At 44.4% G+C, this 15,993-nt stretch overlaps 1 protein-coding gene across 4 annotated transcripts in view; it reads right to left on the bottom strand.

The window, feature by feature from the left end:
• The window catches only part of LOC121540504 (pre-B-cell leukemia transcription factor 1), a 105,289-nt gene extending 96,845 nt beyond the window's left edge, over nt 1-8,444 (bottom strand). For all 4 annotated transcript variants that reach the window (XM_041849434.2, XM_041849433.2, XM_041849436.2 and 1 more), the window contains exons 1-2: nt 7,769-8,444; nt 6,361-6,434 (exon numbers count right to left, since the gene is read on the bottom strand). In XM_041849434.2, coding sequence (XP_041705368.1) covers nt 6,361-6,434; nt 7,769-7,953 — 259 coding nt within the window. In that variant the 5' untranslated portion in view covers nt 7,954-8,444. The remainder of the gene's footprint in view (nt 1-6,360; nt 6,435-7,768) is intronic.
• Nucleotides 8,445-15,993: the final 7,549 nt, after the last annotated feature.

Here is a 15,993-nt window from a genome sequence, read left to right on the forward strand (position 1 = left end):
CTATGTTCTATAGTAAAAATAGGCAGATGCCAAGCCATCTGAATGGACTGACACTCAATGTCATGTACTGTACAATACACCTCTCTGTAATCACATCTCTGGCTCATTTCACCCACATCAAATATTACTCCGATGCCCTCTGTAAAACACCCAATTTTCACTCTTCAAAAAATAACATTACATCACTCCACTAGTCATTTTTATAAATGGAGCATCCCCCGGGCGTGAAACCTTACACTATTCAAACACGGCCACCAGAAAACTAGCCTTTTGTTGAGGTTGAGAGGGAAAAAACTAAACAGCCAGTCAGAGCAGTAGGGATGTGTCTCAAATAGCACCCTATTCCATATATATAGTGTACTACTTTTAGTAGTCGGGCACTGATGTTGGGCGTGCCATTTGGGACACTCTAGGTTTACTGAGCAAGCATCTCAGTCACAGAGAGGTTGTTTGACACTGGTGGAGATTTATGACGTTGCTGAGGTGTTTACAGAAGTCAATTCGTTTTAGAAGAATTTCTAAAGCACAATTTTGGATGTCAGCAGTTTGCTTTTCAAAAGGAGAAGGAAGGTTCTTTAGATCAGTTCCTAAAGCAATCTGTGGATTTAAAAAAAAAACATGATTGAAATATATATTTTTGCAGTCCTCTACATCCAGGTTTTGTGATTAATTAATTTTGTGTTTAAGATCGGAAATTAATGACACTGACAAAATGTCAAAACCATGATGTTAGATTGAGTTGTGTTACATTTGTATATGTTATAATGCGTTGAGTTTGCAGAAGGTTAAGGTTTCATGGCACAATAGCATTGGAGTGAACATTTTTGGCTGCATTTTTGGAAAGCACCCTGTGCCAAAACCTCTTATAACATTATTCTTGGTGGGTATTGCTCGGACATGTAGCCTACTGTCACAGACAAGACCCTAACACTGATTTCAACTTCTCTTCCTTACTCTGACTATACTCCAAAGTGACCATAGGGGTAAGTGTTCAAACAATGTTTAATTCTAAGGATCCATGAAAGTAAATTAGACATTTTCGTGTCTCTTTTTATTATGTATTACACACAGAGACACACACACAGACACACACGGTATGCCTTTTAATGAAAAGTAACATTCCTTTCAGTTGAGAAAGACAACCAAAACATGCTCGTAATGAAACTAAGCAGTCAAGGAGGGAAAAAATAAACCAGTGTCTGTGAGAATAAAAAAAAGAAAAAGAAAGAAGTCTGCCAGGGGTTGAAATAAAGTGTTCCTTCACCTTCTCCTTTCCTCTGGGGTGTGAGCTGAGCACAGCATTGCGCTTGTTTATAGTGAGCAGTCATTCTGCTAGGCACCGTTCGCTCACCACACACACCACACCGCAATATCCCAGTACAAATACACAGAGTGGGTCAGGAGTTCAGGCACTGGCTTCCTCAGCGCTGCCTGCCTGTCCTGCCTCCCTGAGCATGGCATTTTATTCTGTCCTGACTCCTGCAGGTGATGTCAGTTGCTCTGGTACTGGGGACAGTCAGAGGCATAAAACGCGTAGCGGAGATGGAGGGGAAAGACAATCCCATTTGCTGAAACCAAATTCCAGAAATATTGATATATTCGTTAAAAAAAGACACTGTGATTGAAGGTTTTGACAAAAAACTAAGCCACTTTTCCTTTAATTAAAACATGTAAAATGTAATGTGCTATATGCAGTTATATCAATTCTTAGCGCTCAAATTTTGCTATGACAAAATTATACAAATAAATACAAATGCCAAATGATACACTACAGTCTTTTCAGAAATAAAAACGACATGTTACAATAAGATATTAATGTGAAATTCATGTGTTGTAAAAACCAGACTACAAAATAGCCTTGCTAATGCATCTGGTGCATTCATACATATTTAATGGTTAAAAACAAGACAGATTCCAGAGCTGCAGCAGCAGAGGTCTGTGCAGTCAGTAGGTTCTGCGCTGAGCTTTACTTACTTTAAGACCTAACAGTAACACCGACCAACCGGCTCAACTCTACACAGCCTCACTAGGGCTAGTCTGTAGTCTGTACTGTGGCAGGCAGAGTTGTAATAATGTTTAAAAAACAGGTAGGCTCTTTTTACATGGATAACACTTTGGCACCCAGCCAAGAGGACCCAGTTGAGATATACTCCAGGCTTCAGCAGCAGACATTTTTCAAAAATATTTTCAAAACTACTGGTGACAATTTAATTCTAACACCTTATACAGCAACACTAGGAAGCAGATGAGACAATGTCTCACACAGTATATGAAAGAGTAGAGATTTACAAAACCATATATCTTGTACATCCATATATCTATATTCACTTGATGTAATGAACCCTAATGTTCTCCAACCACAGCGGGTATGTGTACCTAAACCTCCTCTGAGAAGAGGAGAGGGTCAGACTCAGAGACATTCTCTTTCAGGAGAAACAGAAACCTGGGCTATTGGGTTGTTGGGGTCGTAGCCGGCTTAGAGAGAGACTGAGAGAAAATAAGCACAGGGTGCACAGCACTCCCAGCCAGGACCAGATCCAAGTTACTTTGTGTCCCATGCGGAGATGAACTTTGGATGAACTCGAAGAAACGCCAGGGAGTAAAACACTATGCATAACTGTGCCACTTACTCCCCCTCCAAAACCCTACCAAGAGAACAGAGAAAGGAGAGAGAGTCAGCAGGCCTCAAAAGGCCCCCTGCTCTCCTGAGACACTGGCCAGATTGAGAGTGAGCTACATGGGGCAGGAGGACTGGGTTGGTGGGAGGGTGGAGGTGGAGGGTGGTGGCCTCTATCTATCTATCTATCTATCTATCTATCTATCTATCTATCCAATTTTATTTAATGCACTAATGACAGTGAACACAGTGGAGATGCTTCCATATTAAACCCACACAGTGCAAATTTAAAGGAGTCTCCATTCCACGCCAGGTCTTATGTAACAGTGTTGCTTCCGTCCCTCTCCTCGCCCCTACCTGGGCTTGAACAAGGGACCCTCTGCACACATCGACAACAGTCACCCTCGAAGCACCGTTACCCGTCGCTCCACAAAAGCCGCGGCCCTTGCAGAGCAAGGGAAACAACTACTTCAAGGTCTCAGAGCGAGTGACGTCACCGATTGAAACGCTACTAGTGCGCACCGCTAACTAGCTAGCCATTTCACACCGGTTACACGTAGAAAGGGAAAATAATGGACAAGATACAGTGCCTATAGAAAGTCTACACCCCCTATTGTATTGTGTTACAAAGTGGGATTCAAATGGTTTTAATTGTCATTTGTTGTCAACGATCTACACAAAATGTAATGTCATTTATTTTTTATGTAAAATTAATGAAACATAAAACCCCAATATTCCTTTGCCATGTTTTTTTGCAGTATTAATTTAGTGCCTCGTTGCATACATACAGTGTATGCATGTTTTGGAATATTTTTTATTATGTATATTTGTATCCTTCTTTTCACTCTGTCGTTTAGGTCATTATTGTGGAGAGACTACAATGTTGTTGATCCATCCTCAGTTTTCTTCCATCACAGCCATTGAACTCCATAGCTGTTTTAAAGTCACCAATGGCCTCATGGTGACTTCCCTAAGAAGTTTCCTTCCAGTCCTGCAGCTCAGTTCAGAAGTACGACTGCATCTTTGATGTGTCTTGGTGGTTAAATACATCATCCACAGCATAATTATTAAATTGACCATGTTTAAAGATATATTCAATGTCTGCCAATCACAGCCCTTCTTTCAAGAAGCTCCCTGGTCTTTGGAGTTGAATCTGTGTTTGAATTTCAATACTTGACTGAGGTTCCTTACAGATGCTATATGTTTTGGGGACAGAGGAAGGGGTAGTCATTCAAAAATCATATCAACCAGTGGTGGTTCCTCAGAGGAGGAAGGGGGGACCATCCTACTCAGTGAATTTCATTTTTTTTATATATAGTGAAACATTAAAAAAGTTATCATTTTTAGATAAAACTATACAAAATATATTCACGTCACCAAATAACTGATTAAAACACACTGTTTTGCAATGAAGGTATACAGTAGACGCAACAGCACCCTCTTGGGTAGCACCATGGGGTAGCCGGAGGACATCCTCCTGTGGGTATATTGACTTCAATAAAAAACCTAGGCGGCTCATGATTCTCACCCCCTTCCATAGACTTAAACAGTAATTATGACGACTTGCGGAGGACGTCCTCCAAACTATTAGAGGTCTTGCAACATGAAATGACATTTTGTCCATCCAATCAAAGGATCAGGTAATGAATCTAGTACTGAAAGTATAAGCTACAGCTAGCTAGCACTGCAGTGTATAAAGTGTGGTAAGTAGTTGACTCAAAGAGAGAGAAAGATAATAGTTGAACAGTTTTGAACAAATTAGTTTCTTAAAATGAAGGAGAAGCAGCAGAGAGAGAAAGAGAGAGAGAAATAGCTAGCTATATTTTGTTGTATATATTTTTTTCTTCTTACTTTACCTTTCACTTAGCCTACTCAACAACCTGACTCAAACAGCGAGGAATGCTATGCATGTTAGCTAGCTGGCTAAGGCTATCCAACATTGCAACTCTTCTAAGTCAAGGTACGCTTTCGGTTTTAATAATTTATTGCCACCGGGGCCCACCGGTGTAACTGTTAAACTGCTTGCTGTACACTGTACTGTGTGACTGTACACATGGATTGGATTGTGGGTTTACTAACGTGTTAGTTCTAGTTTGTTGACTATGATGTTAGCTAAAATGGTGACAATGATGTAGGTTGTGTAGTGGTTAGCGGTTATGGCATGATGAAGGTTTGGCTTGGAGAAGTTTTCACGCCTGGTCACAGACAGCTGTTGTGTTGTGCACTGAAGTCCACAAGCAAAGGGAAAAGGTGAGAGGATAAGAGCGTGTAGCTGCGAGAAGGAATTATATAACGAGCAAAGTGATGATGCTGTAGGCCTATTTGGCTGCTATGAAAGTGTGAGGGAGAAAACAGAACGAAATGAGGATGGACCAAAGGGATCTTTTTTTTTATAGTGAATTTGTCCAATAGAAACTCATTTTAGTTTCGGTTTTGCAACAGTTTGGACTAATGATTACACCCCAGATCAGTTAGATGCAGGCAAGAGTGTGCATGGCAGTATTGAATGTGTTACTGTCACTGAACCAATTTGGTTCTCGACCTGCATACCTACGTTATAAACTTTCATTTGTAGGCTAGGTTGTAGCAACCTCGTGATGGGTATAGTGCAAATTCGAGTATCATGTAGTAGCCTAAACCTATCGATGTTACATTGAGCTGGGTGAATGGAATATGAATGACAGTCATCCAATATGATGTAATAGAAATATGGCCATGCTCATAAAAATACATAATATCCTCCCTAATCTTAAACGCCACTGACTGCCACTGATGTCAACCCCTATTATTTCACACAGAGTGAGTCCATCTAACTTATTATGTGATTTGTTATGCCAAATTTGACTTCTGAACTGATGTAGGTTGCCTAAACAAAGGGGGTGAATACTTATGCAACGACTATATTTTATTTTCACTTTGACATTATGGAGTATTTTTGGCAGATCAATTACAAAAATGTACAATTAAATATATTTCAATTCCACTTTGTAACTCAACAAAATGTGAAAACAGTTCAAGGGGGTGTAGACTTTCTATAGGCACTGTACTGTATATACACACCACTGCTCCTAAACAGCGCTGAATTCTATCTGTGCCAATTTCAAAAATGTCAAGGGAAAAGGGGTTTGTATTCTGGAAAGACGATTTATGTTATGCCTCTCCCTAAGCCTAATGTCATTGCATCTGCTCTTAGTGCAATTATTTTGGCGACATGGAAAGACGGACACAAGTGAATTAAATGAGACACACTCAGCAGAGAGACTTGACAGCTAACACACAAGGGGGAAACATTATGATGCAGATGGTAATTTAGCTCTCAGATGTTTGACACTATAATTGATAAGGATTTTCAATGTAGTAGCACTGACTCTAGGCCTACGTCTTGTGTAACAGCGCAAAATGGATTGCACGACAACACAGGGCAAAGGGTAAAAACACAGGTATAATAAATAATCCCATTTGTATACCTTATATGTAATTGAAAGTACATTGAAAAACAATGGTGCATGTCCTGCAACAAGTTTGTGGATAGGAATGGCTGTGAATTGTAAAACGCGCTTTCTCTGAAGACATTTATGAGTCCTATGCATGCATCAGAGCGCATATAATATATCCCCTTTACGTGGGCTTCTGTAGCCTATAGTATAAATAGTTTTCCCTTCAAATTATGTAGGCTAGGTCTATATTTGATGTGCGTTCAATACCTTACCAGTAGATAACTTTATTAAACGCATTGGGCCTACCTGTTTTTTCTTTGATTTCACACAAGACGTTGAAGAGAGCAGGCTTCATCCTGTGGCAATTCAAGGCGTGTTTCCTAAAACAAAACAAAGTACCTTCAAAAATTATCTTAATAACATAGTTAGGCTATAACGGGTTTATTGAAGCATGTGCCGCATATTATGGAGACAGGCAATTGTGTGATACAATTGCGCATTACATCAACCTTTTTTATTAATAGGCTGCTGTATTTTTTATATACATGCTTAGTCTCAAAAGTAAAATAGCATATGTAATATTTTAAAAATGACATGTTAATATGTATAGGCCTATTATTAATATTATTATTATTATTATTATTATTATTATTATTATCGGAAGTAAGTAAAGAAAGTAAACTGGAATATATGGCTACTTGTAACTGCCTAAAAATATCATGCAAAAAATCATGCTGAGTTCTGGACTGATTGAGCAACAATACCAACAATAATTTATACAACAGTTTTGAAGATGTAATTTTTTGTTTAGAAAGGTAAAGTATTATCAACAATTATTACATGTCTTGTTTGTTGTTGACTTTGTATAAATTACAGTCATGTATATCGCAGTGAAACACAGGACTGTGGAAAAGGTTGTCCAAAGAGCTTCATGGCATTTTGACAGATTCCTCTCTGCTGCCCGCCCTCCACGATGTAGACTAAACACATAGCCTACGCGCACCATGCACGTCTGAGTACTTCTCTTTAGCGTCTGAGTCAACAAAATATCTAATAACTGGATGCAAATTATTTTCTGCAATTACTACCAATAGCCCATTGTATTTTCCATGTAAATAACAAATGATAGCCTAATAGCCTAGTCTCGATTTATTTTTAGATTTAGGCTGTGCCTTATCAGTTATATTTTGCCTGGAGTGACTGAGAGAGCTGTGTTTGCACAAAAGTTAATCAAAATGATGATGTTGTCAGTCAATGTGATGCTGGTTATTTTGATGACAGATCGCATCCACAAACTTGAGATGTCAAATTTGCGAGTCATTATTGATTTGTCAGTAGTGTGAAAACACTTTGAATCTATAGTTGCAGCCTGTAGGCTAAACTGCTGCAATTTTACGGTCTATAATTTCTGGAAAGTCAGGAGAAAATTATCTGTTTTCTAAATATTAATAATAATAGAACTTCCAAAGTGTATTTTCAGTAACTGGTGCACTTTGGATGTCATTATTTTACCAAATGCGCGCTCGCCCGCTTATCATTATTGTAGGCTGTTGGGCGCGAATACCTAATTATTTTCAATTCATCAATATAATATTTTTCACTAAAAATCTGACGGGCTTGAAATGTCTTATTATCCATCGATATTGAATGCATAGAGTAGTTTGCCATAATGATTCGCTGCCCATTTTGACAAGGTAGGTCCCTAGCACCTTACCTAGCTTGAGCTTCATCCAGACTTTGATCTGTGATGGTCATTATTTGCTGTAAAATGTCTCCAATGTCCTGTTTTCTCCCATCGCCGTCTGTTCCTCCGGTGCCTTCCATGTGTTGAGACAGGCCGGGATGCCCTGCCATCCCTACTCCCGCATGAGAGTGCATCAACCGCGGTTGCTCGTCCATCTCTTACGATCTATTTGCTCTCACCTCCGTGTCAATCTCGCAAAAGAGAATCCTTAACAAATTCCGACGGACCTTTTATCGTGCCTACCCAGGTTCAGGATTCCACGCTGTGGTTTGCTTTCTTGCGCTCCTGAGTTCTCCAAGACCCAGAGTCGGAGGGGAAGAGAAACAAGCCTTCTCTCTCCCTCTCTCTGCTCTCCCAGCTGGTCAGAACTGAATGTGAAATCTGATATGAAATGCTCCCTTTAGCAGATCAGACTGTGTGTTAGTAGATCAGACTGTGGGTGGAAAAGATAAACTGGCTTCAACTACAACATTTGAATCTGTATGCGTCTTCCTTTCGTGTGTCAGAGCCCGTGTCTTCCCGAAACACAACCCCTTTTTCATCCGAGAGACTGTCGTATCGAAGGAGGGTTTTGGAAACCTGAAGTGCAAGCTATTTCGACTTATTCCACCCGCTTGCTTTTGTTGCGTAGCCTACAGTACCGTACCGCAGCACATAGCGAGAGTATGAAAGTCAGACTCCGCCTACGCGAAATTATTGGGAATAGAGACCATTTAGCCCCACCTTGAGGTGCCTCTCGTGAAACGTCAATCATAGCGCTGTGTGAAGGAGGGATGCAGGAGATGTTGACTGGGACAGTTCAGAGCAAAATGGTCTCAGAGAATTTCGTATTATTCTGTACATAAATCCGAGACACTGTACATAAATCCGAGACACTGTACATAAATCCGAGACACACAATTAGTATGATATGTTACGAATTGCAATTTGTACAATATGTTTAGAATTTCCAAAACATATGACATGTTACGAATTCCAATTTGTTGTGTCTAACATTAGCCAGGTGGCTAGGTGGAAAACGCTAACGTTAGCTAGCCGGCTAATGTTAGCTAGGCTAGCGGTTATGGTTAGAAGTTAGGGTTAAGGTTAATGTTAGGAGTTAGGGTAAAAGGTTAAGGTTAGGGTTAGGGGAAAGGTTAGCTGAAAGGGTTAAGGTTAGGGGAAGGGTTAGCTAACATGCTATGTAGTTGCAAAGTAGCTAAAAAAGTAGTAAGTAGTTGCAAAGTTGCTAAAATGCTAAAGTTGTCCGTGATGAGATTCAAACACACAACCTTTCGGTTACTAGACGTTTGCGTTATACACCCGAACAACCATCATCCCTTAGTTTTTGCCTTAAGTAACCTTCTGTCTTATGTAACCATACCAAATATAACATGTCATACCAATAAATAAATAAACTTTGAGTGTCCCGAATATACGTCTAGTCTATGAGACCAGGCTGTTCAAAGTGGCAACCATGTGATGGATAGAACCTGAACTACAAATAAATAATAGTGGTTGACACAAGAGGTCTGCTGTAGTTTTCCCCTCTGATCACAGACCTGTCTCCATTTTCTCTCCACACCAGTCCATTTAATTTCCCCTGCCTGTTGCCAAGGTAGTCTAAACTAATCAAAACAATCGACAATACCCATCATTTAGAAAAATTATTGGATAGTATCAGGTGTCAAATGTGCAGCGGTAGGACGGAGTCAGGCGCAGGACACAGAACTGAGTACACAACGTACTCGGAAAAAACTAACACTAATTTCCACGGAAAAGACACCAGCTCACAAAAGCGTATGACACAACACAACGAACAAACACGCACAAAACCATGTGGGAACCAGAGGGTTAAATAGGGAAATAATCATCATACAATGGAAACCAGGTGTATACAAACAAGACAAAACAAATGGAAAACAGAAACGTAGATCGGTGGCAGCTAGAAAGCCGGTGACGATGACCGCCGATAGCCACCCGCACAAGGAGAGGCACCAACTTCGGTGGAAGTCGTGACAGTACCCCCCCCCTTGACGCGCGGCTCCAGCAGCGTGCCTACACCGGCCTCAGGGACGACCCGGAGGACGAGGCGCAGGACGATCCGGGTGGAGACGGTCAAATTCCTGCAGTAAGGAAGGGTCCAGGATGTCCTCCACCGGCATCCAGCATCTCTCATCTGGACCGTACCCCTCCCACTCCACGAGGTACTGAAGGCCCCTCGCCCGACATCTTGAGTCCATGATGGCTCGTACAGTATACGCCGGGGAACCTCCCGCACCTCAAACTGCTGGAGCGGACCTGCTACCACCGGCCTGAGGAGAGACACATAGAACGAGGGGTTAATACGGTAATCAGGGGGGAGTTGTAACCTATAACATACCTTGTTCAGTCTCCTCAGGACTTTAAATGGCCCCACAAACCACGGATCCAGCATCCGGCAGGGCAGGCGAAGGGGCAGGTTTCGTGTCGGCGCTCGCCTTCTGTCGCCTGATGGCCTGTTGCAGGCGCACATGGGCAGCGTCCCAGGTCTCCTCAGAGCGCCTAAACCAGGGGTGTCAAACGTCTGGCCCGCGGGCCGGATCAGGCCCGCAAACGGGTTTAATCCGGCCCGCGAGATGATTTTGTAAAGTATAAAAATGCGCTGCAATTTTTCAATAAAATAAACTGCTGTTCCAATTGCGTCCACTGGATGGCGCAATAGCAATTGTGTTAAGCAAGCAAACTGTTTATACCGGGGCAGAGCAAGTAGGTCAAGTCTGTGTTTACTCACAGCCGAGACATCAGTGACGCTGCAGTGAAAGCTAGCTACCTCGTTGCTAATGAAATCGCAGTGGCTTCAAAACCATTTAGTGAGGGTGAATTTGTAAAAACATGCATGATGAAGGCAGCGGAGATTGTGTGCCCTGAAAAGCGTCAGGCTGACAAGAAACACAGTTGCAGACAGGATTTCCGATCTTTCAGTGGATTTGGACAGCCAGTTGAAGCAAAAAGTAAAGTAATTTATTGCGTTTTCGGTTGCAATTGATGAAAGCACGGACATTACAGATGTTGCACAACTTGCCATTTTCATCCGCGGAGTTGATGACACATTGACCGTCACCGAGGAGTTCGTGGAGTTGGTGCCGATGACAGATACAACGACAGCAGCTGATATTTTTACCGCACTCGTCGGCGCGCTGGACAGGGTCGGAGTGGACTGGTCCCGCGCTGTCAGCCTGGCTACAGATGGTGCGCCCTCAATGATCGGGAAAAAAAGCAGCCGTTGTGACAAAGTTCAGAGAGAAAGTGCAATCTGCAAATGGAGGACGTGATTTTTTGACTTTTCACTGTATTTTGCACCAGGAGGCTTTGTGTTGCAAGTCATTAAAGATGGATAACGTCATGAAGGTGGTCATCCAAACTGTTAATTTCATCCGATCCAGAAGCCTGAATCACCGTCAGTTTGACAGCCTTCTCAGAGAGAAAGACCACATCTATGGCCTGCCATACCACACTGAGGTAAGATGGTTAAGCCGAGGTGCTGAGGCGTTTCTTTGATTTACGAGAAGAAATTGAACAGTTCATGGAAGAAAAGGGCAAACTAGTGTTAGAATTCCATTCCGCAGAATGGATGCAGGACCTTGCATTTATGGTGGATGTTACAGAGCACCTGAATAACTTGAACAAACAGCTGCAAGGGCGCAACAAAGTTGTCACGCAGTATTATGACAGCATACGTTCTTTCAAGTTGAAGCTGTCATTGTGGGAGACGCAACTTGCCGGTGGTGATGCAGCTCACTTCCCCTGTCTGAAAAATTTGTGCGCGACCCAACATGTGGCAGACATGAAGCGGTTCAAATATAAAATAACGGGACCGTTACGGGAGTTTGAGCAACACTTTCAGATTTTTGGTGAACTGGAGAAAGACTTCAACGTTTTTTGCTCGCCAATCACCGTGAATCCCTCTGATCTGCCCGTCAGCATCCAACTTGAAATAATAGACTTGCAGTGTGACTCGGATTTGTAGGGCAAATTTGCTGCAGCTGGCTTGGACACATTTAATCAGAATCTCTTGCCAGGTTACCCCAACTTGACAGCCCTCGCTGCAAAACTGTTGTGCATGTTTGGAACCACATATCTTTGTGAGCAAGTTTTCTCTGTAATGACCATAAATAAAACAAAGCTGTGCTCAAGGCTCACGCACAAGCACTTGAATCACATCCTGAAGTTGGCTGCCACTCAGGATGTGACGCCTGATATTGATGCGCTGGTGAAAGCTAAAAGATGCCAGGTATCAGGAGTCAAATAAACTATGCAACCCCACATAAAGTGCTACATGAGACACCCTGATATAGTTCTGTGATCTGTGATATACTTCTGTGAATCACTGAGGCATTGTGTGTTTGTGTGTTCTTTGTCCTCAGAACTTTCAAATAACTTGAGGTGTTTTATGATTAATAGTGATGTTGTGCTTTTGGACACACTGTCCTCAGGCTCCAGCTTTATGTTTATATGTTTTTATGTTGATGTGCTATTGTTTTTAATTGATTTTATTTTATTTGTATATTTAACCTATTCTTGACTCTGTGGTTCTTGCACTTGTTTGGGGAACAGGATTTCATTCTTTTTATCTACATTTCTGCCTGAGAAATGACCCCTGATATAGTTCTGTGATCTGTGAAACAGTTCTGTTAATCACTGAGGCATTGTGTGTTTGTGTTCTTTTTCTTTAGAATTTTCAAATAAACTTGACGTGTTTTATGATTAATAGTGATGTTGTGCTTGTACTATTTTGGACACACTGTCCTCAGGCTCCAGCTTTATGTTGTATGTTGATCGTATTAAAACAAAGAAAACAATCTGAAGTTGTTGTTTTTAAGTTATATATACCATGATTTTTCCGGTCCGGCCCACTTGGGAATAGATTTTCCTCCATGTGGCCCCTGAGCTAAAATGAGTTTGACACCCCTGGCCTAAACCATTCATCCACCGCAGGTGCCTCGATCTGGCTATTATGCCACGGTGCCAGGACCGGCTGATAACCTAGTACACACTGAAACGGAGACATGTTAGTGGAGGAGTGGCGGAGGAAGTTTTGGGCCATCTCTGCCCAGGGGATGAAAGCCGCCCACTCCCCCGGCCGGTCCTGGCAATAGGACCGCAGAAACCTACCCACATCCTGGTTAACTCTCTCCACCTGCCCATTACTCTTTGGGTGAAAACCTGAGGTCAGTCTGACCGAGACCCCCAGACGTTCCATGAACGCCCTCCATACCCTCGATGTGAACTGGGGACAATGATCAGACACTATAACCTCAGGCACCCCGTAGTGCTGGAAGTCGTGGGTAAACAGAGCCTCCGCAGTCTGCAGGGCCGTAGGGAGACCGGGCAAAGGAAGGAGACGGCAGGACTTAGAAAACCGATCCACAGCGACCAGGATTGTGGTGTTACCTCGTGACGGAGGAAGATCCATCACGAAGTCCACCGATAGGTGTGACCACGGCCGTTGTGGAACGGGTAGGGGTTGTAATTTCCCTCTGGACAGGTGTCTAGGTGCCTTGCACTGGGCGCACACCGAGCAGGAGGAAACATAAACCCTCACATCCTTAGCTAAAGTGGGCCACCAGTACTTCCCACTAAGACAGCACACTGTCCGACCGATGCCAGGATGACCAGAGGAGGGTGACGTGTGAGCCCAACAGATCAATCGATCGCGAACATCAACCGGAATGTACAGACGCCCAACTGGACACTGGGTGGGAGTGGGCTCCGTACGTAACGCCTGCTCGATGTCCGCGTCAACCTCCCATACCACCGGTGCCACCAGGCAAGAAGCCGGAAGTATGGGAGTGGGTTCCGTGGACCGCTCCTCTGTGTCATACATCCAGGACAGTGCGTCTGCCTTAGCGTTCTGGGAACCTGGTCTGTAGGATAGGGTGAAAACAAAATGGGTGAAAAACATGGCCCACCTTGCCTGGCGAGGGGTCAGTCTCCTCACTGCCCGGATGTACTCCAGATTGCGGTGGTCAGTCCAAATGAGGAAAGGGTGTTTAGCCCCCTCAAGCCAATGCCTCCACGCCTTCAGAGCCCTGACAACAGCTAACAGCTCCCGGTCCCCCACATTATAGTTTCGCTCTGCCGGGCTGAGCTTCTTCAAAAAGAAAGCACAGGGGCGGAGCTTTTGTGGCGTACCCGAACGCTGAGACAGCACAGCTCCTATCCCAGCATCGGACGCGTCCACCTCTACTATGAATGCCAAGGAAGGATCAGGATGAGCCAGCACAGTAGCCAAGGTAAACAGAGCCTTCAGGTGACCAAAAGCCCTGTCCGCCCCAGCTGACCACTGCAGTCGCACCGGTCCCCCCTTCAGCAAGGAGGTAATGGGAGCCGCTACCTGACCAAAGCCCCGGATAAACCTCCGGTAGTAGTTGGCAAACCCTAAGAACCGCTGCACCTCCTTTACCGTGGTTGGAGTCGGCCAATTAAGCACGGCTGAAATGCAGTCATTCTCCATCTCCACCCCTGACGCGGACAGGCGGTACCCTAGGAAGGAGATGGACTGTTGGAAGAACAGACATTTCTCAGCCTTGACGTACAGGTCATGCTCCAACAGTCGACCAAGCACCTTGCGCACCAGTGACACATGCTCGGCGCGTGTAGCGGAGTATATTAGAATGTCATCTATATACACCACTACACCCTTCCCATGCAGGTCCCTGAAAATGTTGTCTATAAAGTATTGGAAGACTGATGGAGCATTCATCAACCCGTACGACACGACGAGGTACTCATAGTGACCAGAGGTGGTACTAAATGCCATCTTCCACTTATCCCCCTCCCGGATACGCGCCAGGTTGTAAGCGCTCCTGAGATCCAATTTGGTGAAGAAGCGCGCCCCGTGCAATGACTCTGTCACACTGGCTATGAGAGGCAGTGGGTAACTGTACTTCACAGTGATCTGATTTAGCCCACGATAGTCAATGCACGGGCGTAACCCTCCATCCTTCTTCTTCACAAAAAAGAAACTTGAGGAGGCAGGTGAAGTGGAAGGCCGAATGTATCCCTGTCCCAGAGATTCGGAGACATATGTTTCCATAGCCGCCGTCTCCTCCTGAGACAGAGGATACATGTGACTCCTGGGAAGTGCTGCGCCTACCTGGATATTTATCACACAATCCCCCTGTCAATGGGGTGGTAGTTGAGTCGCCTTCTTTTCCAGAAGGCGAGAGACAAATCAGCATATTTGGGGGGAATGTGCATAGTGGAGACCTGGTTTGGACTCTCCACTGTAGTTGCACCTATAGAAACACCTACGCACCTCCCTGAGCACTGACGTGACCATCCCTTGAGAGCACTCTGTTGCCACAAAATAGTGGGGTCATGAGAGGCCAACCAGGGAAGCCCCAACACCACAGGAAACGCAGGAGAATCGATCAGGAAGAGACTAACTCTCTCCTCATGACCCTCCTGCGTTTTCATCCATAGTGGAGCTGTGACCTCCCTAATCAGGCCCGACCCTAAAGGACGACTATCTAAGGCATGTACAGGGAAGGGCACATCAACAGGACCAATAAGGATCCCTAATCTACGTGCAAATGAACTGTCAATAAAGTTCCCAGCTGTGCCTGAATCGACTAGCGCCTTATGCTGAGAATGCGGGGAAAACTCAGGATATTCTATACAAATATACATGTGTGCAACAGGGAGCCCTGGGTAAGTCAGGTGCCTACTCACCTGGGATGATCCACCAGTGCCCTGCCTGCTGCCTCGACTCCCTGGGGAACCTCCCCAGCACCGACCAGCAGTGTGCCCTCTGCGGCCACACTTGGTGCAGGAACCGGCCCCCCTCCGGTCACCCTAGGAGCAGCACCTCCAAGCTCCATAGGGGTAGGGTCAGAGGTGCTGGGGGATGGAAGGGACGGACCCTGAACCGGACGTCCGCGGGTGGCCAACAGGTTATCCAGCCGTATAGATAGATCCACCAGCTGGTCGAGGGTAAGGGTGGTGTCCCTGCAAGCCAGCTCCCGACGAACGTCCTCACGTAGACTACACCGGTAATGGTCGATCAGGGCCCTCTCATTCCATCCCGTGCTGGCCGCCAAGGTCCGGAAGTCCAGTGCGAAGTCCTGTGTGCTCCTCTTCCCCTGTCTGAGGTGGAACAAGCGGTCCCCCGCCACTCTCTCCTCCGGTGGATGATCGAAAACCGCCCGGAAGCGGCGGGTGAAATCCTCATA

Source organism: Coregonus clupeaformis, chromosome 26 (genome assembly GCF_020615455.1).
Source record: "Coregonus clupeaformis isolate EN_2021a chromosome 26, ASM2061545v1, whole genome shotgun sequence".
NCBI lineage: Eukaryota > Metazoa > Chordata > Actinopteri > Salmoniformes > Salmonidae > Coregonus > Coregonus clupeaformis.